General features: G+C 40.8%; 1 protein-coding gene across 1 annotated transcript in view; it reads right to left on the reverse strand.

Moving 5' to 3' along the window:
* LRP6 (LDL receptor related protein 6) overlaps positions 1-25,566 on the reverse strand; it is a gene marked incomplete at its 3' end in the record, with an annotated part of 128,049 nt that overhangs the window by 65,889 nt on the left and 36,594 nt on the right. Inside the window, exon 3 of the mRNA XM_014959249.1 lies at positions 11,518-11,715. Coding sequence (XP_014814735.1) covers positions 11,518-11,715 — 198 coding nt within the window. The remainder of the gene's footprint in view (positions 1-11,517; positions 11,716-25,566) is intronic.

The following is a 25,566-nucleotide window of genomic DNA, read 5'->3' on the forward strand; positions in this document are numbered from 1 at the left end:
ATACAAAGAGACTGCAGTCATTACCAGTCATTACCACTTTTTCACCCTGAAGCCTGGAGAAAGATGCATTGTCTTTAAAGCTTCTATTTTTTTCTGCTCCCAAGAAAAACAGATGCATTCCTTGACTTGTCAGTCTCGTGTTCCAATTCTACACCAAACAAAATTTTCTATTTCTTGATATTTTGCACTCGAAAGTAGGACATATTATCTTTTCTGTCTTATCTCTGTCTGGAGTCAGGTATATATTTGCTTCTAATTAAATGCACCAACTAAGCATCTTACAAGAGACTACTGTAATATAATTTACAGCTGAAACCTACCAGCCAAACAGCGAAGGCAGAATGACACAACGTGCTCCTGTACCAAGAATAAAGGCATTATAATTCTGTGAACATTTTTACCAACCCCACCCCCAAACCCTAAACGCCTTCGGATTTGAATAATTTTAGTTTGTAGCAGGTTGGGAGACTATCTAAGTCTTTATGACAAATTTATGACATTTGTCATATGGGACAGACACAATAAAAGTTCAAAGCTCTCACTATAACCAAACCTGCACCGAAGACAGCATTCCCATGCACAAGGGGAGCCACATTTTTTTCTGAAGCATTCTGGCTATCTTGCAATTCACTTTTAAGAGGAAAAAAAAAAAAACCAACATAATAAAACCCCAAGGATTTTTACATGCCATTAGCACCCAGCATTTCTGGTGGGAATATATCTTGGAGTACAACAGACACTGTTCGACGTGCCCAACTTTCGGATAACCATCTATTTATATGACAATGCAGAAGGTGAAATGGGACCCTTATTTAAACCAGCCCTTATCTGGAGAGGTTCAGGAGCACTTCATCTGACTGCACCACCAGCCACAGCCTTGAAGCGATTACTCTTAGACTTGTATAATTTTTCTTAGCAGATATAAGGTCACCGTCACATGAAAATGGCTTTGGGCCCAAATACAACAGCACCAATTTCTTGCATTTCATTAAGATGAGCATTACCAGTAACAAGTACTCCATATCCCCTGTTTCCAGCAAGCGTTATGAGGTGATAGCTCACTTCCAATCAGCAAAAAGGCTTTTTTTTTTTTCCCTCTGAACATACTCCATGCAGCTGACGGTGCAGTCTTTGAAGTGTGACGGCACCAAAGCAGTGGCCAAGTTGCGCTAAACGAGCCTCCGCAGCCTAATGGTGGGGAGGGAGGGCTGGAGGGCCACGGTGCTAAAAAAACAGGAAAAGGGGAGAGGGGACAGGAAATGTCCTTCCACGTTTCTGGTCTCACTAATAAAGCCACCAACGCTGGTCCCAGGTACAGTGATGCAGGTGGAATTGGACTGACGTGACCTGACAGCTCTTTGGTGGCAACGTCCTTCAGCCTCTACGTTATCAGCCCAGGCTTGATTGGAACAAGGGATAACGACAGCAGAAAGCCCTACATCCTATTATCCCTTCACTAAGCTCTTCAGTTCCTTCAAACTGCTCTACTCGTATCATTAGTCTCGTTAAAGAGAGACACCAGAGATGATGAGAAAGTGAGAGATGAGAACAAGGAGTAATGTTGTTCGCTCAGCAGACATCTCCAGGGCTTCAGCAAGATGCAAATTGTCTACATATTAGACAGCACTACGAGCACACTAACTTTATTAGTCTTCCCTGTGCCACGCAAATAATCACACAAATTTGCCTTAAACATTTTGAGGGCAATTGACATTTAATTAAAGCATCACCATCTCTACTCTGTTTAGTTGGCTGGGAAGGAAATGCAGAAGGAGAGAGCAGAGAAGGAAGGTGAGAAGAGAAAAAAGAGAGAGAAAACAAGCAGTTTCCACAGAAATTAAATTCCATCTGTGTTATGTATCATGATTTCCTAAACACAACTATTTATAGTATCATCATGGTAATCAGAGGTGCAATTACAGTAAAAATTTGTTATAGTAAAGAGTTTTCTACTGCCTGAAAAAAACACGGATACAATTTAAATACATTTACCTTTGTTCTATTCTTATTCTGTTAAAGAGGCCTGTGAAATACTTTGTGAAGATAAAGAAAAAGGAACCAAATAATAAACAAGTTAAAGCAGGCGCTACAAAAGGGGCTACTGAGCTCTGAAACGGAATACAGACATGGAAATTCATAGACAATCTATCCATTTGATAGACAATGATAGACTGACAATGACAAAAAAGCTCCTGCTTCAGGATTATATGCATTTCAGACAAAGACTAAACTCACTTGACATAAAAATTAACAGTAAAATGACCAAAAAAGATCAACTTTAAATTCATATCCTTTATTACAACCAGGATTTCCTCAGTCTGCCTGTATTTCTTTTTTCAACTAATACTAGCATTCAAATCCAAAGCTAGATTATAGCTTTGAAATTTATGAATTCTTCACACCAAAAAAAGATCCCAAAAATCCAGATAATATAAATTTAAAATATCATCAGAATTACGTGGTTTTTTCCCTAGAATTTTAACAGGTAATGTTTTATATTCAAGCACAATAGCATTTCTCCGTAAAAGGAAACAAGCACCTTCTATTCTGACTGCATTACAGTTCTCTAATTTCAAAAACTGATCAGAACACCTGCAGAAAACCTGGGGTACTTTAGACATCCTGGCCTGTACATCTCTAAACCATTAACATTCCAGCTTCACAGTAGCAAAACTCCTTTGGGGTGACCTCTGAGGCTGCCTGCATTCAAGCTCCAGAGCAGGGTGCAAGAGTTTTCACGTTTACGTTTCAGTCCATTTCTCCATGTCCCTCTGGAGGATCCTATACCTCTCCCCACCTCCTATGCAATCAGACAGCGGGGAAAAAAGAAATAACCTACTATTGTATCAGTTATTGCAATCCCTTTTCAATAAGGCTGGGAAAAAATGAAGGTAATTCATTTTAATGCTGTATTGTCAATGTGAGAGAGGGAATATAAAACTGTATTAAAGCTCTCCCTCCTACCTCTAACCACCACTCACTCAAAATAAGAAGGGCGAGTAAAGCCATACGATGAAAACCAAGGATTAAATCAACCTGTCAGTGAGACACTGTGCATATGGGCAATTCAGTTACCCAGCCTGAGGATACAGCAGCATCTGGATGAGACACCATGCTCAGGAGCTATGGGCAGGCTCATGGCAGTGACCTTTTCCATCAGTGGGGCAAGTTCTGTAGTAGGATGTACATCCGTAGCCTGAGACAGGGAGGATCAACCACCATCCCAAACGGGTTGTTGAGAAAGCACAGAAATGCCCGGTGTTTGCTTGATCACTTCCTCTGATCTGAGATGCCTTAATTTCACAAAGATACTCCAATTCTCCAACAGTAAGGTTCAGGGACACAACTACACAGAAAATGGAAATGAACTTCTGTAAGTATACACACATTAACCGCTGCATTTATTACCCAAGGATCTGTGTTTCCCTAACTTGAAGTACAAATGCAAATACCTGCCTTTCAGGCTATCATAGATCATTGATCTGGGGAAACAAAGGAGGATCAAATATTTCTAGTGTAGGTATACATCCACCTTACTTGCTAAATAATTTGGAACAGACTGATTCTGCCTGCAAAAGGAAGAAATTAATTAATAAGATACATTATGCGATCTCTAGAATTACTGGCTAAGAAAATTGGAGTTTTAAGCAGCAAAAAAAATGGGACAGAAGCATAAAATGGAGTGGACATGTAAGTTTTCATTTGAAGCTCATACTCAGTATGACAGGACAATGATACTAAAATGAGCAGGTGGAGTGTTTGTACTGTTTGTTCAGAAAAAGCGTACAATACCCTTTTCTGCTGCATTTTCTTATATCAGCTTCATTCAGGAGCAATACACATCCTTGCTAGCATCTGGATACGTGTTGGACACTCAATTTCTAATAAGGAAAAATAATAGCTAACATTTCTTTCCCAGGGAATAATTCCATGTGACAAGACTTGCACCTTTCTTGGGATCTCTCCTTGGTCTTTTTATTCCTATCATGAGAAAAACCCTATTCTGACGCAGCCAAAGCAACACTGACATTGTAGTTATCAACAAACATAAGCAGCAGAAATTTATTGCTTATTGTTATACTTCTGAATTCCGGCCACTACAAGCACAGCTGTGTGAAGCGTGATATTATGGCCTTAGCAGGCCACTTCATATACACTGCCAAAATTCACCACATTGGCATCCAATGACAACACAATATTAAAAGCTTGAAATTCATACCATCTAGAGTAAAAGCTTTCTGATTAGTCTACACATTGTTGAAGGCGTCTTTACAGGATGCTCATATCTGCATTTACTGAATTTTTAATTATTTTCCTTCTTATGCTATACCAGATCCATTTGCAGTTAAAAATACCTGGGGGCTATACTCTTATCAGGCATGTGTTGTTTGTTTTTTTTTTCCTCCTTGGTATAAGAAAAACAAAACAGAAAGTTGTTATGCTACAATTGCCATCACATCTTCCTTCATGAAGGATTAAAAATGTAAAGACCTGTCTTGTGAACCTTGCTTTTAGTGATCGTCATGTTAAAGAAAGCGTGTAACAGACAAAGGCTTGCACAAAGCAAATGACAATATTTTTACACAAAATGTTTCCCTCCATCTACAGATGACTTAATGCCTGAGCATTCAGGGAATTGCAAGAATTAGACATCTTCGACTTGTGACAACTGGAAATATTAGCAAGTAGCCAAAGCACTCAGAGCCTGAATCCCACACACCATCAGATGAAGCAGGATGAAAGACCAACAGACAATTGTGGAACACCACACTGAGGCCACCACGAGGAGGGCAGGTAGCTCTGGTTCCTTCAGAGGCTTATAGCTCAAAACATTTGCGAAGCAAACCTGGAAAACTATGCTGGTTTTTTACCACGAATGCTTGTTCAAATATTCCTATCAAAATGCAAGTCTGGCTGTAAGGAGGAAACATAATGTGTGGGATATAATACTGTCTTTTAAAACCAAAATATTTTCTCTTCTGTCACTTCTTGAAGCCGAGATTGCCATGTGTTTCCAAAAAGTACATGTAGCAGGTCTCGACAGGTCTAGCAATGACATTTCCAATCCCACCCTCCACGCCATTCTGAAAAAGTCAGTGGGAAGTAAAACCACAGTTGAGAAATAAAGTTATTGTGTAGGCAAACACCATCATGCCAGGCAGTGTAGAGGTTGAGAAATAAAGTTATTGTGTAGGGCATTTTTCAGGCAAACACCATCATGCCAGGCAGTGTAGATGAAAGGCCTCTGAGAGGGGAGGAGACTGGGAAGGCAGTGGAAAGAGCCCCTTCTAAGCAGGGGGTTTAGAAGGAAGGCACACCAGTAGATCCACTGGCTGCAGACTGGGCTGTGGTGCTTCCTTCCTTTGCTTCCAGCAGGGCCGTGATCCTGAATTAATTCTGCATTTGCCATCTCAAGTCTTCGAAGCAGAATGGATGAGCTGCTCCATTGATCCACCTGGGTTAACCACCCTCTATTAAATGATTTTATTTAAAGTCTAGAAACATGCAGAGACCTGTGACCTAGCGACTCTAGCTATATACACGCTATGGATGTTTTGAAGCTCCACCTTTCCAGCATTTTATTTCAGAAGCACCTTGGGGAAGAACCAAGAAATTCACCCTAGCTCTGTGTCCAAATAATCTAATTAATTCTGCTTTTGCAGGCTTCTCCAGCAATTTTAATTAGGGCTCTGTTCGTCTTCTGCACTGGCCTGTAACGTGTTGGTGAGGAACTGAAGCAGGGTTTTTACCATAGGCTGGTTCCTCATCATTGCTTGAAGGTATTAGACATTTTTACCTCACAGAAAGAGAGAAACAGAATGCAACATTTTATACCCTGCACATAATGTCATATATTGTACACATTATAGGCAAATAATGAAAAAGAAACTCTTCTAAATGCAGGGACACAGTATTTTTAGCGTTTCATCAAATCTGCAACTAATCATCTGGCAGACAGACACGAGCTGATGCTTGAAAAGAGAAACTAGAAAAATCAATGCTCGAGTGCAAACTTAAGACATTCACCTCCTCGCAAGAGCTTCCCAGCTTTCTGACAGTTGCTGAAAGTATGTTTTCTTCCAGTGGCCTCAAAACCCATCTCATTAGCACAAACACTTCCTGGGGGACCTTGTAAGTGCATTTCCCTTCAGCCAGTAACGTGTTAACTTATTAATTAGAACTGCTGCTGCAGGGTAAAGGAAGAGAAAATTAATTCAAGAGCTGCCTTAGCAGGCCAACCTATCTCCGTACTCTACTCACAGGAGAGCTGTCTGCAATTCAGTTTTGTTTAATTAGTCCCACAAAAAGCAACTGTTCTCTCTGATAAGAGCGGGGCGAGAGCTGCAAAAAAAAAAAAAAAAAAAAAAAACCAAAACCAGCTCTTCTCTGCACCAATTTAATTTTTTAATTATTACATTCTGACATGAAAAACTGTTCGTTCCTTTCTCTGGCTGGCAATCCAAGGGCATTAGTCATCAACTTCTGCGCTCTCCCTCTTTATTCTAATGAGCCCATGGCTGGAGTAAGCGAGGGCTAAGGAGTCCCAGGGCTGGCAGGTGAGGAGCCACACACACATCATCCCCATAAAATATGCTGTCGAGGTTCTCTCATGGAGTTATGACCCTGCCACGTATTTACTGAGCGCCGCTGCCAGCAATGTCATGCTAGTTTTGGTGCGGAGGCTCCAAAGGGAGCCTGTCTGGGTCAAAGAAGTGACAAAAAAATTAAAAATTATTAAAATAATTAAGGTCTCCTTTGTTTCTCCCCCTGCATATTCCTCCCACCTGCCTACTGTACTCTTCCACTCTCCAAAACCCTGCAAGCAAGAAGCGAAGTATCCGTGCATATCAATATCCTTCTCTGACACATAAATCTTTAAATTTTAATTCTTGTGTAGAGACTTGATAGACTACAGGAATAAAAAGACAAAGAAGTTATGGATTTCTTACAGATTTAGCAATATGCCAAGAATGTTTCCCTTTCACTAATGCCGAATTTTAGACCATTGAGGCCTGAACCTCAATACTTTAATCCTGTCAGTGACACTAATTAAAATCTTTTCCTATTTTCATTGTATTTTCTCTCACTATTCAAACCACAAAAGCGGTTTTCTTGGAACTGTTTGAAATTCTTTTTTGATATAAAGATGTTACTTCCTGCTAACTATTTCTCACTTCCCCCAGAGCAATTAAAACTCATGTCATGCTGCTTTACATGAAGCTTTTACAATCACATTTATCTGCTATACACTCTTTCCCATCTCACATTATGCAACACTAGAAAATTTTAGACAGATAAAATCTTAGCAAAGGAAGCAGATGAGTAAAAAGTTACCAAAACTATCCAGATCTAGAACATCTTATTTTTATGAAGCTGTATGTCTTTCAATAACTCAATTGCTTTTCTCATTCCTTCAATAGCTCCAGCTTCCAGAAGCATATTTTCCCAGACAGGTTGACAGTAGGTAAAGCACCAGAAAAACTAGTTTGCAAAGGTAAAATAAAAAAATCTGCTTTAATCAAAAGAAATTTAGATAGCAACAAAAAAAAAAAATAAGCTTACTTCCTAAATATAAAACAGCAGTTAGAAGAATGGTCTAAATATCAAGAACAAATCACTAAAAGTAGGAGTTGGTAAATAAGCCAAAAAGTCTGTTTTAAGTTAGATTATGCATTCAATTATAATGATCTTGTCCTTCCCCCCCCCCATTCTTAATTCTTAAGCCAAATTACTCTAAAAGGCATCTTTCACAAGCAAAATTACTCTAAAAGGCATCTTTCACGGAAGTAAAGGCATTTGGTCATTCTGGGTGTGTCTGTTCAGTATCCATCTCCCTCCAACCCCACACCCAATGCATCCTGCATCTCTTGGCCAACCATTCGGGCAAGCAGGGATCACAAGAAGATGTGTATTTTTACTTTTGACAAGTTTTCTTTAACAAATGGATGGCTGTGAAGACTCGAGCGACCCTAATCCCCCCCCCCCCCCTCGTATTTGACCCACCTGACAAGAGGAGCAGCTGAAATAAATTGCCTGGGAACACCTCGTTGAGTTGCAGCCCCAGGAAGGGTGAGCAGGGGACACAGATATGAAGAAGGGACAATGCTGGGTGAAGGAAAATAAGGAGCCACGGGTCCATCTCAAGGATGGCAAGGAGGAGGGAGAAAAAAGCAGGGGGGTGTGTGGACAGGAACGTACAGGAAGAAGCCAGAGGGACTGTTGTCAGGGTGGAGGGATAAGTCGAAATCCTTCTAACCCCAGATATTACTAGTTCTACTGCTCACAGAAAAATCTGGCTATTTTTTCTTTTTTGGGGAGCATGAGGATGACTACAAGAAAAAAACTGAAGGCTTTGTGGGTTTTGGGTTTGGTCCGCATCTCCCCCACCCCCTCAACACACACACACTTAAAAAGCAAGACCTCCAGGGTTTTTGTTTTGTCTGCAGAATAAGAAATTTTCTTTTCTTTTTTAGTATTAGAAAAATCAATTATTGAAAAAGATGAATAAAATAATTAAGAGCCAAAAATCCAGAATTACAGCTGCAAAATATCATATTGAGAATGGTGAATTGCTGCATAGCTGAAAGACAGTATTTAACAAAAAAGAATCACTTTAGACAGCCCCAGAAGATCTTTTTTCTTAAGACAGGCAGAGGCTAAGAGGTCATAGCAGAGCAAAAAAAAAAAATACATAAAACCCCAATGTAGAACAGTTTGACTTCTTCAATTCTTTCCTTCCCCCTCTGGATGATGTAATTGCAAAGAATAAAAAACAAAACAAAAAAATGCTTGAATACAGATGTTGACTATTTTCCGAATCTTCAGAACTTTCTCACATGCCTTGGGAAAAACAGGTGCTGTTAGAAGCGGTGTGTGCTTCTGGGCACTTAAGGGAAGTCAGATGGGCTTCCCTTTCTAAAGACAATTTCCCTTTCTCCCCTAAAATGGTAACATATTAGCATACTGCCATGAAATATTTCTGATACATTTCAGTATCAGTTTAAAACAATAAACGACAAACCCAATAACTTTAAATTATTAGTCTCTTTTTTGCATGTTTTGTTTTAATGAATATGTAAGAAAGAATTAGCAGGTCTAAAAATCTAAATTACTTGCCTATAGAGGTCTTTATCACAGGTTTCACTGATTCCAGAGAATTTAATCTGGAATGAGGTAACTGCTGGGTGACTTCACTTCTATGTCATGAAAACAGCTGTTAGATTGCATCTCTGCAGACAAACAAGGTTGCTTTGCCCCTCAGCACCTTCACAGCCTCATCTCTGGGATGAATCACTTCCAGGTTAGCCAAAGGCTGACCGGGGAATAAACACCATTAAAATAAAAAAAAAAAACCCCCACCATCAAACCCAAGTATATTTACAATGCTGTCCAACACACCACCAGCAAGGGAAAAACTGCAAAGAAGAAGTTTATAGCAAAGAAGATTGAAAATGCAGCAGTGCCAGCAGGAAACACTGGAGTAGGTCTGGAGCCAGAAAAACTGGATAACACAGGGAGGTTAGTGCCCCATAGGAAAAATGTAAATAGAGATTTGGATGGTGGTCGTGTCGATTTTTGATCAGTGGACACTTTTCAAGCAATTAACATTTCAAAAATCCCCTCTACATCCTGTATCACGTTCAGGGGATGCTAGTGAAAGCAGTCCCATTGAATGCAGCACCAGATACACACTGGTAGGCTCTTCCTAGAAGGGCATCAGCCAGCCTGCAGTAGTGTGTTCTTATATTAAGGCAGTCCTTTCCCTCTCACATAAATAGAAGAGCACAAAAAGGGGTGACTCAAGAACAAAACAAGCCACCAAATTATCCTGTTGGATAAAGCCACCGAAGCGCGTTTTAGGTGTGATCATATTAGTAAGCATTTCAGAATGGTATTTTTCTTCTCCCTGGTGTTATTGTTTGGAGGGTGGGTTGTTTTGGTTTTGCTTGTTTCTGTTACTCCCACAGCAACGTTAAGCATTTCATATGCCTGTGAGAAATCCACATTTGGCCTGCAGTTTTTCAGGTGGCAAGCTGTCACACTGAGCCCCACGTGTGAGTGCTTTCAGCCGAGATGACTCTTTTTGAAGTTCTGTTACACATCTGGTTTCATGATCTCTCTATTCTTGTCATAAGAGATACACCATATTATAAATAATTTTTAACAGAGCAAGAGATTTTAGGGTATTCCAGTTAACCAGCACCAATTAGAAAAAGACTCAAGTTATTATTGTACATGATAATTCCTTTCCTTTTCTCTCCATTACCTGAAAACTTATGGAACAGCCTTCCCATTTTAAATAAAGCATCACCACACAGTATTTAGCTGTTTTTTGGTACTATTAAGTTTTCTTTCTTTTCAAATAAACAGTAAACAAAGGACTACTTCAAAATAGATATCCCTATCTCCGTGGTTTGAATTAACAAAGCTACTTGCAATATTTATATCCAAAGATGCAAATATAAAACTGCACCCAACTCTTGTTACCTTCTACAAACAAACACCGTTAGAAAAATACTGCATGAACCTTTGATCACTTAACAGGCAGAATTTAAGAAGAAAATGACATAACCTTTCAAAACAGTATTAGAAGAAACTGTGAAATTCACAATAAATACCACAAGATGACAGTGGACAGGTTTCACGCGTGCTGTGTTCCTGCTCACAAGTCACACAGAACACTGATCTTGTCACTCATTTCTTTATACCAGATTAGCACTTGTGGTGAAAGAAGGGACAAGTCCCTAAGAGGTTAGAATGAAGAGAATAAGAAAGGATATTTCATACCTAGATAAACCAGCTAAAGCATCACAAAAATTTGCAAAGGATGACCTCAAAAAAATCATCTATCTGCATGATACCTTAGGCACAGGCTGTGATTCATTTGTGTGGGCAAACAGTACTTGTCAAAGCTATCTCATTTAACCAAGAAGGTCATCACCCAAATTAGGGATAAACGCATGTACACAAAGTACCAGTTATACCCTTCACTAAGAAGTAGCCATGATTGGATCAAAATGAATTACATCATTTCTATAAAACTATTAGAGGAAAAGAGTAATTTTAGCATACTTCTCTGTAAGGACTGTCTTCCATTAATTTCCCAAACCCTAGGGATCAATGAAACTGAAATACTAGTATATGATGATCCATTTATTCAGATTATTTTCTGCATTTCTGAATATCACAGCAACAGAGAACAGAAGACCTCTTGAAAAGGGACAATTTTGCTACATGGTAAAACACAAGAATAGGATCCAAGTATTTCTTTATGGGACTGGTTCTGAGAAAAGACTTTTAAGAGTTACAGGATACCCCAAAGAGAAGTGCACATTCAGCTCCACAGTGTTGCTGAGGGGAGGATGGGGAAGGGTAGAAGTTCCTGATAGCACTAGTTTGCTTAAAATTTTGTGAGTGCCAACATGACAATTCCCTGCAACAGAGCTTATGATGTTGCTTAAGCAACATCTTCCGAGACAACCACTGCATTATACAGATCAAACAGAAACATCTTACCTATGACTTCCATCCAGATTTGATTTATGGATGAAATTCAGCTTAGCATCTGCCCAATAAAGTTTCTGTTCCTCATAATCCAACGTCAATCCATTTGGCCAATATATGTCCGTATTGACTATAATGGAGCGGCTTGAACCATCCATCCCGGCACGTTCTATCTTTGGCACTTCTCCCCAGTCCGTCCAATACATGAACCTATATTTTACAAATAGAAAAGACAAAAAAAAAATAAATAAAGTTATCGTGTATAGATCTACAACTGGAACACTGGATATAACTTTCAGTAAAGGCAAAAGCGCTCTCTGCTCTGCAGAGGCAATGTCTGTGAAGCTGTGTTTACTACAGGGTAAGGTACACGTCCTGTGAAATATAATAGAACAAAGTTACTTTACAAAAAGCTGAAGAAAAACAACATAGGACAAACCCACAGTACTACGTCACCTTATACTTCCATATGTTTCTTTCTTTACTTGGGTCAAGTGAGGAAGTTGGGGATATCCAACAGATCTTGACAATAATCTCAAAACTCAGCATTAAACAGCAAAGACAGGTATCACAGACTCTCATAGAAGTACAACCTCTTTAATATGGGCCAGAGCACTGGAGGGAAACAGAAAAACCTGTGTGGATTTATAGTGGACATAGCAGTTGCGTGCAAGCCAGGGAGGTAGATCTGATGGAAGACCAACTCGTGTCCGTTTTTTTTCCATGAGAAATTCAGAGTCAGGCAACTAAGTTAAAACGTTTAGAAGCACATTTTGCACCCAGTGATCAGTCAAGACACTCCATAAAATCTTTTAAGACTGGGCAAGCAAGTTTGAAAACACGTTAGGAAATACTGGCACAGGTTTAAAGATTATTTAGCAAGTAGCAGGGGGAAGGAAGTTACCTAGTTGCATTTAAGGCTGAGGTGAAGCAAGGGAAACCACTTTATTATGGCTGGAGACTAGTGGGGGGTAAGAATATTTGTCCTTTCTCTGCAGGTAGTAAAAAATGTATTTAATTTTGTGGGTTGTTAACAGAATGCATAACTAAACAGTAGTAACATATAACATAAACAGATCAGACAAAGGGTATCTGTGGCACTTGCCACGGATATTTTTTATTTTGTTATTGCAGCTGGGACAGACAAGAGGACTACTGTCCCAAATTGCTTCTCATAACCTCATGACATCTGCCAGCATACCTGCTCCTATCTGCGCTCCCTGACCTGGCTCAGTCAAAACAATCCAGATTAGGAAAGATCTGAAGCCTTTAAACTAACCCAGCTCATCACACAACCCCAAGATGTCACTTTATGGTGCCCACATGTGAAGAGGCCTGGCCACCCATCCTATAAAGAAAAACAAATGTGCAACACATTGAAGAAACGTTTGCAGATGAAGTTATTCTTGGCAAAGAATTATTTTCTTTTTTATTTTAAAAAGTCAGGAAATCCCCTTTCATATTTTCCCCCTCAATTCATGTCTACGGCGTGTTTGTTTTAACGCACGGCTCTACCTGTGGACAGAAAAGCAGCTGATTAACACAAATATTGCCCTGTTCGATCCCAAGTGAGCCATTCTTTATGGAGCAACGTGTCAAACACAGAGCACAACTATCTGAAAAGAACATGTGAGATTTCTGTAGGCACGAACGACTGCTACAGAGAAACTGGTTTTCCATCAGGAAAAAGAAAAATAAAACAAAATTTTCAGATAGCACAGTAGCAAGTCACCTGGTCAAGCTGAACAATAAGAGAACTATATACTCAAAAAAAAAGGAGAAGTTTAAAAAAGTCTGGCAGCATTTCACCAGCAAGCCCATGTAAAAAAGAAGTGAGAAAAGTAGAGATTTATTTAAACTTTTTTAAAAAGACCTTTCTTTGCCCCAGCTGTCAAGTCCTAGCCTTCTAAATACTTCTTCAAGGTTAGTAGGTTCCAAGGCCCTGGCCACCCAGCTGGACTGATTTTTCAGGCTGAAACAGCTCATTAGTTGCTGTGCAGCCTCATCTTCTTCCCCATCTCCCTCTCGCCTCTCATGCACGCTGCAATTACTCAAGCAAAAACAGGTAAGGGAAGTTTGGTAACAAAGAAAATCCTTCCTGGACTTCACGAAACCAGCCCTATTTCATTTGTCAGAGGAGAACACGTGCGCACAGAGAAGGTTTTAAGATTCAGTAACACAATCAGCTCCAGTGACCTTTGCTCAGTTCCTCCAATGCTGGGTTGGTTTTTTTCCCTACTCTCACCTGTTTGTTTTTCTCCAACTTGCTTGAAAGCCTACATGTTTTAATGTCTCCATTAAAACTCTTTGGAACCAGCCATGCTCCAGCAGATGCCATCGAGGGCTGTGTTTCACTCGGGAAGCTGGGCTGTTCATCTGCAGAAGCAGTGCAGGTTACAGCTTGATGATCATTCCTGTCGGAAACAGCTGCTTTTAAGCAACTTAGAATCATAGAATGGTTTGGGTTTGAAGGGACCTCAAAGATCATCAAGTTCCAACCCCCCTGCCCTGGGCAGGGACACCTCCCACCAGACCAGGTTGCTCCAAGCCCCATCCAGCCTGGCCTTGAACCCCTCCAGGGATGGGGCAGCCACAACTTCCCTGGGCAACCCGTTCCAGTGTCTCACCACCCTCATAATAAAAAATTTCTTCCCGAGATCTAATCTGAATCTTTTTTCTTCCAATTTAAAACCGTTTCCCCTTGTCCTATCATTACACCTCCTGGCAAAGAGTCCCTCCCCAGCTCTTCTATAGGCACCCTTCAGGTATTGAAAGGCCTCTATGTCTCCCCGGAGCCTTCTCTTCTTCAGCTTCTTGCAGATATCTCCAACTTCTTGCAGATATCTTTATTTCCAGTACAGGATTTACATGGCCGTGGAGGAAACTGGATTCAAGGAACAGGTCTGGGCTAAAAATCAGTCCTGAGTCAGAACACGATGCAGCGCACAAGCTCCACCAACACTTCCACTTGCACGTGGGGTGTAGGTTTCTATAGCAGCCCCAACCAGCACAGGTGCCAACAAGAGGTGCCAACAAGGTGCCAAATGGTTCCCAGTGACAGGACGAGGGGCAACGGGCACAAGTTGGAACATAAGAGGTTCCACTCAAATATGAGAAAAAACTTCTTCACGGTGAGGGTGGCAGAGCCCTGGCAGAGGCTGCCCAGGGAGGGTGTGGAGTCCCCTTCTCTGGAGATTTTCAAGCCCCACCTGGATGCTCCTGAGTAACATGCTCTGACAAGCTCTAGGCAATCCTACTTCAGCAGGGGAGTTGGACTAGATGATCTCTATGGTCCCTTCCAACTCTAAAAATGCAGTGAAATTCAGTGAAGAGCCTCTTTCTTACTCAGAAAGTGCACTTTGGCCCTTTTCTGCAAGAGCTGAGCAAGCACAGGGTAGAGGCACCGGTTACAGAAGCAGGAGGGGAAGGGAAGAGCTGTGCAAAACAGGTGGAAGACACGCTCCTGTTGTAACCATGCTTTAAGTTAACTGCAACCACCTCAAGGTGGGGGGGCCTGGTGCAACCCAGGGAGGCTGGCGGGGAGGGATGGACACATAGACATGAGTACAAATTCCCATTACTGCAGAGATCTACAGTAGATCTTACAGAAGAATCTACAGGTTCTTCAACAGAGATCTCAGATCTCTCTTCCAGGTAATGGCAAACTCACATATGTGTGCTGATTCCTCTTCTCTGGAAGGCTTACAGGTTCTTGTTTCATTATATAATGGTTGATAAGCAATCCATACGGGGACCACACAGAAAGGAGGATGTTACAACAGACATACTAATTGAACAATGGTAAGTCAGTCACAGAGACACGGTAAGGGTCATTCTCCATCCTCTTTGAATGTGTTTAGGTTTGTTGTTTGGTTGTTTGTTTTTTTTTCATAAAAGAACAGCCACCACCAAAACTCACAGGATAGAGCAAAACATTAAAAGTAATGCCTTACGCTAAACTATAACATCCGAGCATCACCAAAACACTACTCTTCCATTGGCTTCTCTTCTCACCTAGTTATACCTTGCAATAAAATTTAAATCCAGGAATCACAATTTTAATTCTAGCCCCGAAGAGCAGAAAATAAAAAATTAAAATTAAGATCTATACTATCCTTTGAATTTGAAGGAAAAAAATAAAACCCATATGCATACAGCACGTTTACTGTCCAGTGGTACAGGCACAGAACTGGGCAATCCCAAATCCTTAAGGTCCAGAGGGCAATAAATAGACAAGCTGTACCTGACTTCAGCAAGCCTGCTTGGGTCCAGGAACAGGAATGCTTTCTCATGCTTAACTTTGGCTGATAGTACTGTTATTCCAGGCAGTTACAGCCAGGACAGGCTGGTACTAGAGATCTGGACCCATCCAGCTACTGCCTCCTTGCTGAAGGTCACCCCGCACCAGAGCTCCCTGCTGCACTTTCCGTACCAGCTACTTCATCCAAACTCACCTTCACAAGGAGTTTAAAACCAGTATGGCCAAGCTGTAGCACAGCAACACCATCAAATGTAAAAAAACTGCAAAACTGAATAAAGGTACCCTATGCCTAAACACTCACGGCATACTTTCTTACCTAACAGGAGTACCAGACTTGGCAGGAAGACCCTTAATTTAGTATCAAATCAACCCATGCAGAGACAAATCTCTTTCCGACCTAGCAAGAAATAAGACCACAGCTGATTAAAACTGATCCTGTTAATCTAGTCTTCTTTTTCCTATTTAAATAATTAACCACTGTATCTGTAAAAACTTTGGTTTCAATCAAAGAACCTTAATATTTTGAACTGCTTCACCATTTTTCACCTGTTGTATTTTCTCCACGGTTAAATGCCATGCTTGTCAGACTTTACTAGCAGATTTTGGAAATGGCTGTGAGCTCTTACAAAAATCTAACAGAACATCAAAGTGCATTTCTATTTATCTACGCTTGTAATCTTAATATTAGCTACTCACGTCAGGAAATGATACAGCACCTTCCCCCTTTACGGAATTGAGGCACACCAAGTATATGAAATATACTTGTAGAAAAGAAGAAGGTTCTTAGGTAGCAGTACTTAGCTGGTATTTTGTTTGACCATGGCTCAGAAAGTTGGTTTATCTTATAAGTTATACCATCTATAAAAATTACAAATACATAGAGGAAGAGCTTTGATGATTTTTCCCTACAAACTTTTTTCTATGCATCTTTAGAGCAAGTGTTTTTAATTTTTGCCTCTCAGATAGGTAAGGTGAACCAAGGCAATAAATCTTCCCCTTAAAAGGCGTGAGAAATCACTATGCATTGTACGGCTGTACCCCCACAGTTCTGATTTGCCCCAGATTAAAAGATTTTGCCACAGGAGGGGGAAAAAAAAAAAAAAAAAAAAAAGAGGAAACAGTGTTTCTATGTTCCATTCTGTGCAATGAACAAATACAATAAATAACAGAGCTCCTTTTCTAAAGAGCACAGAAAGTCTAGGCACACCGATGGCAGAATATCCCACGTACATAGAAAAAAAAAAAAAGCTTGCGGAGTACAAATGCCAAGATTAAATGGTATAATTTAGCAGTGATTTCCGACAGTATGCACAGGGGGAGAGAAATTCATGGCCAGCACCCATCAGCTTTGCAACTTTCTGATCCGCAGCGCTCCCCGATGCTGCTGCAGATCCCCCCAGCCCCAGCATCCTGCACCAAACCAGGCTCCTGCTGGCAGCATCATTAAACCACCAGCCCCCATCGCGATGCACGCAACTGTTTCACTCATTGAACAGAGATTCCCCATGCGACACTTAGCTGATTTTAAGGCAGTTAATTGGGACACCTTACAGGGCAGGCAAACGTTTACCTTCCTGAACGTTATTCAGTGGGAAGAGCAGCTGCTTAATTGGGACAGCCAATTATTTGGCGAGGCCCTTCACAGCGAATGCTCCAACTTTGCAATTATGCTCCTTTCAGCCCCTAAGAACCTCTGAGCTCTACAGGAACCCAAACAGCTGCCAAACTTCACAGCCTACAAAGGTTTCAGAAGTGCAGCAACCCCCGTGGAGCTCATCAGCTCTGCAGTGGTCCTTGTGAATGCAGCCTGTTCCCACTCTGGCACTAGCAGGACTGGCACTCATCTACTGAAGAAATAAGAAGTTAAATGACAGGTGCTGGAGTAGTTCAGGAAAATAACACACAATATATATGTGTTTGGCTATCAAAAATCACTCTTGACTTCAGAAGAAGAAATGTTGGCCAGCTTTCAGGAGTTTTAAGAACAGACATTGGAATGGAGTGACCCTTCAGGTATCCTTAGCAGAAACTTCTTGAGGCAGACTGACAGAAGGATGGAAACTGAAATAAAGACAGACATAAGAAGTATCGAATGAAACAGAAAATGGATTTTCAGATAAGGTGGCTAAAAGTACCTAAAGACTAAACAGGAAGGTTTTAGTACAAAGTTTCTCAACGGACTGCAAAATTCAGTAAATATTTTCAGACCCCCAAGCAAAAAATACACCTAGCAAATTAAGTATGGAGATAATACTTCATCAAAGAGAGGAAGAAATATCCCTTTGGAATACAATCAAGATAAACATTAGAGAAAAGATCTTAGCTAGCTGAGAACTGTACTCTTACAATAGCTTGTCTTTGGGAATAAGTAAGTGTGGACAATAGTTGAATATAATTTTCACAGTTGCTGTACAATAATTTATTATGTTAACACTCAATGCACTCAAGACTTTTTTTTGCGCGCGTTAGTTCCCTCTACAACATTATGTTCCACATACTAAGAGCAGCTTCGTGAGGAACGGGTGTGAAATAAGTAGTAAGCTATTAACATCCTAAAACTTTGAATTTCCTTGCTCCCAACAAAGCTGCAGTTTCTGATTTAAGCGAGGGACAGCTGGCTCAGAACCACCTGCCTTAAGCATTGGCACATACACCAAAGACAATACAAGGTATCTTTCACTGAAAACCAAGCCTTTTTTATTATTACAGAATCACAGAATCTTCTGGGTTGGAAGGGACCTTAAAGATCATCTTGTCCAACCATCAACCTCACTGACAAAAATAAACACTCACACAACAAACAAGGAGCATCACCATCACTAAACCATACCTCCCAGCACTACATCAACCCATCTTTTGAACACCTCCAGGGATGGTGCCTCAACCACCTCCCTGGGCAGCCCATTCCAATGGCTGAGAACCCTTTCAGTGAAAAAATTTTTCCTAATATCCAGCCTGAACCTCCCCTGGCGTAACTTGAGGCCATTTCCTCTGGTCCTGTCGCCTGTGACTTGGGAGAAGAGACCGACCCCCATCTCTCTACACCCTCCTTTCAGGAGCATCCTCAAAAGCATCAGTGTGCTCAGCAAACGACTGAAGAACCCAGATGTGCTCAAAATGTTTGACAAGCAAGCCACCATTGGAGCAAGTCGCACCTTGGCAACTCCTCCCATGCTATCCCCCCATCCCCTGCGTCACGGTGAAGGCTGGAGACCTGGTAGAACCCCACTGGCGCCTGTACCACAGCCCAGATTGTCAGCACTCAGACCATCAAAACTAGACACAAGTCCCTCCACTGGCTGTAGCACAATGACCCGTAACAGAGACATCCATTCTGCCACCGCTGCTGACAAAGCAGGAACCTTGGGCAAGAGCAGAGGTCAGTAACGAGGAGCTGCTGCAGTCTCTGGAGCTGATCTGCCAGGGATGCTGCAAGACTTGACTGACGAGGGAGAAATCAATGTGCAAAATTCCTCATTTATTTATGCCTACCATACACTGGAAAAAGGCCTACTAGAAGGCATACAAATATTTTTCCCAAATATTGGGAAAATATGCCAAATATTATAAGGCATACAAATATTTTTCCCAGTATATTCTACACTGGTTCCCTCAAGATAAATAAGCTATTCTGGTGACAGTACCCTTACACAAATGACTGCATTTATCCTAGGACATCAATCAGCATACTAATTAAACAAAGACCCACCTTTGTAACCAGTATGGCAATATAAGGGTGTCCATCTGAGGTGGCTTTAGGATCATAGAATCATCTAGGTTGGAAGGGACCTTCAAGATCATCTGGTCCAACCATCAACCCAACTCTGACAAAAAAAACATCACTAAACCATGTCCCCCAGCACCACGTCAACCCATCTTTTAAACACCTCCAGGGATGGTGCCTCAACCCCTTCCCTGGGCAGCCCATTCCAATGCCTGAGAACCCTTTCCGCGAAGAAATTTTTCCTGATATCCAACCTGAACCTCCCCTGGCACAACAGGCCTTATTGAGCAGGAGAAAGAAAACTATCGCCAGACCTTCTGTTTTCTTGGAATTCATTCCTAAAATAAGGGATAAATGGAAACACTCCAGTTTTGGAAGAAGAAAACCTGTGCTGAAGCGATCAGAAGCCGATGCTTTGTTTCTAGCTCAATGTCAACACCATAGAATAAAACTAGAATGAGATTTTGGAGATGTTTTTCACAAGCCCTGAAAATAATACCTTAAGCAAAAACCCTGAAAGTCATTCATAAGAAATCAACATGGAAGCACAAACTTACACGATATTCTCATTTCATAAACAGAAAGAAACAATTCAGTACACAAAAGTACCTTTCAGCTATCACACCGTCTGGTTTCAGGCATTCTAGTTTAAAGAACACGCCGGGCAATCTGACAAGAAAAACACAGAGGAGAGATTGTTTTTCATTTTCACCCAGACGTCTCTGAGAGTCTGTGGGAAGGCGGATTTGACTCGACTGTCAAACGTGTGCTGATGCACCGCCACGGCAGACGCACACGGTTGTCCTTTCGGTCACAGCTCTCAAGGTAAAAAGGACATTCATTAAAAACCACGAAGCAGCTGGTTTTTTTCTGAATCCTCACAAACGCAGAATTCGAATCGTTTGAGCAGGTGGAAAGATCTCTTGCTCCTTGAACTTGTAAATTAACCTTTCCTATCTCCAGACACAAAAGATCTAATAACGCGCCTTGCCACAGAACCCATTTTCTGGCTTTTCCTAGAGCAAGCAGGAAATACAAAGCTTGGCAGAACCTAGCATCATTTAAAAACAATATTTCAACAACAATTTTCCCAGTTTAAGCCAAATAAATATAGAAAGAAACAATTTCCCCTCTCTGTTACCTAGTTAACACCATCCCTAGCTGACTGCAAGATGGAAGCAAGATGCAGATGTGCCTTGCCAGCCAGCCCTTTGCAAAGGAATCCCTCCCGATGTAGGGGAGACCTGGGACCCTGAGACCTTTTAAGGACCCTGAGGAGTTTCACCAGCCTTTTAGTGACAGGTAAACCAACAGAAAACTATAATACGAGCTAATGCAACAGAAGACAGACACATTAACAAAAGGAAAATTCTTACCTTCCAACCTACCTTGGTTCTTCAACAAGAAAACCAACCCAGCCGGCAGTTCTGATAGACTTTCAAAAAACAAATATACTAGTATATATACTACCCCAAAAAACTGTGCCACAGTCTCTCCAGAGGCCAGGGAAGAAGCTGAGCCAGGACTGTGTGTTGTCACTGGGTAGCTCTTCAGGGCCGAGGAGCCTCAGGGAGGTCTGCCCCAGCAGTGCCTGGAGCTGCAGTGGCCCAGCATCGCCCTGGAGGAGCCCCTGCACCCAGATCCACCCATCTCAAACAGCTCCTTGAGATCCTATCAAAAGGTGAAGATCTACAGACCTGTGAACTGCCAAAAAACGCTGAAAGCAAGTATAAAAGACTATTTAGCTACATCCAAACTAGGAGCGGTGGAGAGCAGTGAGAAAATGGTGGGATCGCTGTTCACCATCTTTCCCAGATAAAATCTGAGATTTTTGTACAATGAAAAATAACATGTTTCTTTACAGGGACTTGCCCTAAAAATACAAGCATTTGCACTGTAAATATTTAGTTTGTAAATGAGAATTTAAAATTCAGTAATTTCAAAGAGTCTTGGCCTGAAACTAGACAAGTCAGCTGCTACCACGAATTTTTCACTCAGTACAGTCATAATCAAATTTGTTTCTTAGCTTTCAATAGAAAACCGGGAGAATTGTTCTCCTTATCTCCCTATACATCCTGAATACAGGAAGTGGAGAAAGATTTTTCCTATCTTAAACTGAAACCCTAGGAACACACCCACTTTTCCAAGGCAGGAAAGCACGGTCATACATCCCAATCACGTCACCCAGTGCACGAGGGAGAAATCTGCCATTTGGGGTTCTGGGCTCTTTCTAACAAGTAAAAATCTAATAATCCCATTGTACATCACTGTGCAAAATGTTGAATTAAGAACTGCACACAGGGTACTACACAGATACAGCAACTACACTCACATTCAACAGAATTTGCTGGTATAACTAGCCCAGCAATCCTTAATGCAGATGCACCTTACAACAATAAACTTTTTTATCCAAGACACTTAACTTTGTTTTACTGGGTTGAGTCAGGGCCCAATCAATTCCCTGAAGCAGCTCATGATACTATCAAGTGGGTACCTGCGCTAAGAAATGAGCAGGCAGGACAGCACTGCCAGGGACATGAGGAGAAAAAGGATTAAATTAACTGGGAGAACTATCGGGGAGATGCTCTCTCTTCCATCAACTGAAACCAGGGAACAGCATGTTCAGCATCATGAGATCCTTCTGCAATTTTCTCTCAGTGAGATTTTTTTAAAAATCATTCCAAGTGAGTCTGTGATCAGTAAAACATCTCTTTGCTATTTGGGCCTCTCGGTACGCTATTACCAACTGGATCATTTTGATGTTCTTGGTTCCTGAGTCCTCCGAGGAACCCTAATGAACTTTAATGCTCCTCCAAACCGAGCTAGCTCTTACCCTTCATATCCCATTTCAGGCATTCTACTAAGTTGTTTTTTGTAGTTTCCATCCTGTTGTTTCATATGTAAATCAGACTTACTCAGATGTAAGCATCATTCCTTAAGTTGTGTTGCTGTTTTGTTTTTTTTTAAATTAAATGAATTTGTAATGTCATTTAGGACTTCAGTACATTTTCAGTTCAGTCCCTGTCCTTGTGATTTGTTTATCAGTTTGTTGATATGGAAACCAACCTGATGCCCTCAGTAAGGAACACGCAGGCAAGCAATTCATTCATTTCAGCTTTTCTGAAATGGCTTCATTTGCCTTGACTGTTTTTTTCTTCTATACTTTGATCATCCACTAGACTCACTAAATCGCTTACTCTCCTGTAAGGAAGCAGCATTCACCAATTAGTCTTTTCATACTAGAAAATTACCAAAAATAAGGCCTTATTTTTAACCAATCAAAAGCTACATGATGTTCACTACAAAATAAACCAAAAAAAAAAAAAAAAAAAAGGAAAGAAGAGAGATTGCTCTGCGGAGAGTAAAAGGAGTAGAAATAAAGGGACATAGTGTAATTAATGCATAACAAGACAGGCTACATTACACTGGAGATTTGGTTAGAGCTGGAATTCTGGAGACACAAACCCAGGTGGGCTTGGCTTTTATTGAGAAGGAGGAATGTTTTCACAGAGAATTTAGAAAGGCCTCCTAAATGCAAACTGAATACTGGCCAAAGGCTTCACACTTGGATGAAACAAATACCCCTTCATTTTTATATTGAAAACATTATTGTCAAATAACTGAGATGCCTGAGACTTCACTCAATCTTTTTCTTGGTTAGAATTGGCAATAAAGGAAGTACGACCACTTTTACTTTTCCATTCTTAATTTAAACAGTTCAATGTCAAGTACTCACATTCAATTTTTATGGAAAGTGGCTATGCATTCTACAGCAACTATACTTTTAGTATTTACGCGCCCGGCATTCTGAAATTAAAACTCAATTAAAAAAGCTTTAAATCCAAGTCATTGGCATTTCTCCCTACAAGCTTCTTGCAGGTCATTCACCTGCTCTTCTGGTGAGAGCCAATGTCAACCATCCACACTGCATACAAATCACTTCTGGCATAGAGATGCACTGAAAAGGGGGAAAAAACTCCCAAATCCTCCCCCAAGGACAGGTCTCGCTCACAAGACACTTTCTAACAAGGAACAAAGAAAATGCCCACCAAACTATTACACTAAGGATGGGAGGAGGGAACTCAAGTATGCTTCCAATCACTCAAAAGTGTACATTTAAAATTTTCAGCTCAACTCTGAATTGCTTCATAAGCAAAAAAAAAAAAAATAATGAGAAAAGACAAAGTGCTGATCATTTGCCATCAGCTCACAGAATCTAAAATAATTACACTAAATGCCATTAAAAAAATACAGTCTGTTTACAAACTAGTAGCTCTTCCCTGTTTTCACTAGAGCATCTGGAAGAAGACACACAGAATTAAAAAAAAAAAAAAAAGAAAGAAAAAAGGATCACATTTTGAACAATTTAGCTAGATAAAACTGCAATATTTGAAACTCAGCTGGTGCTTGAGAAAGGGAATGGGAAATGGGTACTACAGAAATGATACAAGGATGTACTGATAAGCGTTTTGGGAAAGGGAAAGCTATAGTTATTCAACAACAATATGGGGAACCATTTCACATATGAACAGCTTCTAGAAACTTGCACACCTTATTTAAAAACCAAAGAGTTTGAAAATCAGCAAAAAACCAGTTTTCTTCCTGCGAAACTCTGATGTTCACAAAAGCAGAAAAGTAAGATTCCAGCAATAATTTGCTTATTTAATTAATGTTGCTTTCCTGCCCAACAAACTCTCCACTGCTAAAGCTGATCTGTTTGTTTGCAGTTGCTTCTGCCAGAGACCCAGCACCTCAGGGCTGCCCCTTTTCCATCTCTCCTGCATCAATGCAGAAGGCATATTTGAGTGACTAAGGCAGCAGGGACCAACAACTCCTCTCCTTCCACCTCCTGGCTGGCTACCTTCCTCCGCACTAATAAATGCACTTCAGGTCCTCTCTGAAGAATATGTGTCTCTCTTCTGCCTTATATCTCACACAGGGTCTCCAAGCATCTCAAGCAAACTGGCTATTGCCAGCTCAGGCAGAAGAGATTAGCATCTCTCAGCCCAGAGGCCATATCATCTGGCCCAGGTTTTGTGAAGCATGGAGGATCTTCTGGAGCTGTGCCAATCCAAAGGGGGTAAAAAGAGATGTCAGCGACAAGACAAGCAGCAGAAAAACGTAGATACGTGCAGAAGTCCCAAGTATAGTGCTGATACTGAACAAGCCCACCTAGGCAAATCCTATTAGCTTCTGTTTTCAAAATTATACATTTTCCTTGGGGTTTACCTCTGATTCCAAAAAAGGTAGCCAAAGTCAACATTACGTGGCACAGTTCAGAAGAATGCAACACTAGAGGGTATTAAGCAGTAAGAAACCACACAGACATAACACAAAAACACAAGATCTGTCTGATTCAAAGCTTTTCCTTACAGAAAAACTCATAAAACTATTTTGGTACATTTTAACAACGAAATCGTTATTTGCATTTAACTTGCAAAATCAGCTGTCCCGGTAAACAAAGCACTAACCACATATATACATGTTAATAAATGCAAAACAAACATAAGAAAAAACCTCAGACACAAATAGACATCTTTTCTAGATCTAAATATATTGTGATTTTACAGTCCAGTACTTTAAAGACTCATGTTATCAGAGATCTTTCTAGCGTACAACTGTGTTGTATCAGAAAGCTGTCAGTCTCTCTTACCCAGCTATAAAACACTGCCCAATTTTCCATGTTGGAACAGAAAATGGCAATTTTAAACACGTGATTTGATCTGACATCGTATTTGTTGCTGTGCTTTCACTCTCTGCAGTTCACCTGTTAAAAATTTGCAGGGGAAAAAAAAAAAAAAAGCACAGAGAAAATAAAGAGCTGGGAACACAAAACTTGGACATGGCAAAAGCCAAGATGCATAGGGGGGCAGATTTGGTACTGCTCTGCATCAGCAGGAGAAATCTGCTTATGGAGCCCAGGAGCACAGGAGGAGCTCAGGCACCAACCGCGTTCGAACGGGCTGTAAGAGAGGAGGAGGGCAGTTTTAGGAGTGTCTCTTTTATTCCACTCCTTCCCTACCCTATGCTTTAACGCTTTTACAGGAGGGAAACAAACAAAAACCCCCACCAAGTT

The sequence above is a fragment of the Calidris pugnax genome, unplaced genomic scaffold (genome assembly GCF_001431845.1).
Source record: "Calidris pugnax isolate Ruff unplaced genomic scaffold, ASM143184v1 scaffold298, whole genome shotgun sequence".
Lineage (NCBI taxonomy): Eukaryota > Metazoa > Chordata > Aves > Charadriiformes > Scolopacidae > Calidris > Calidris pugnax.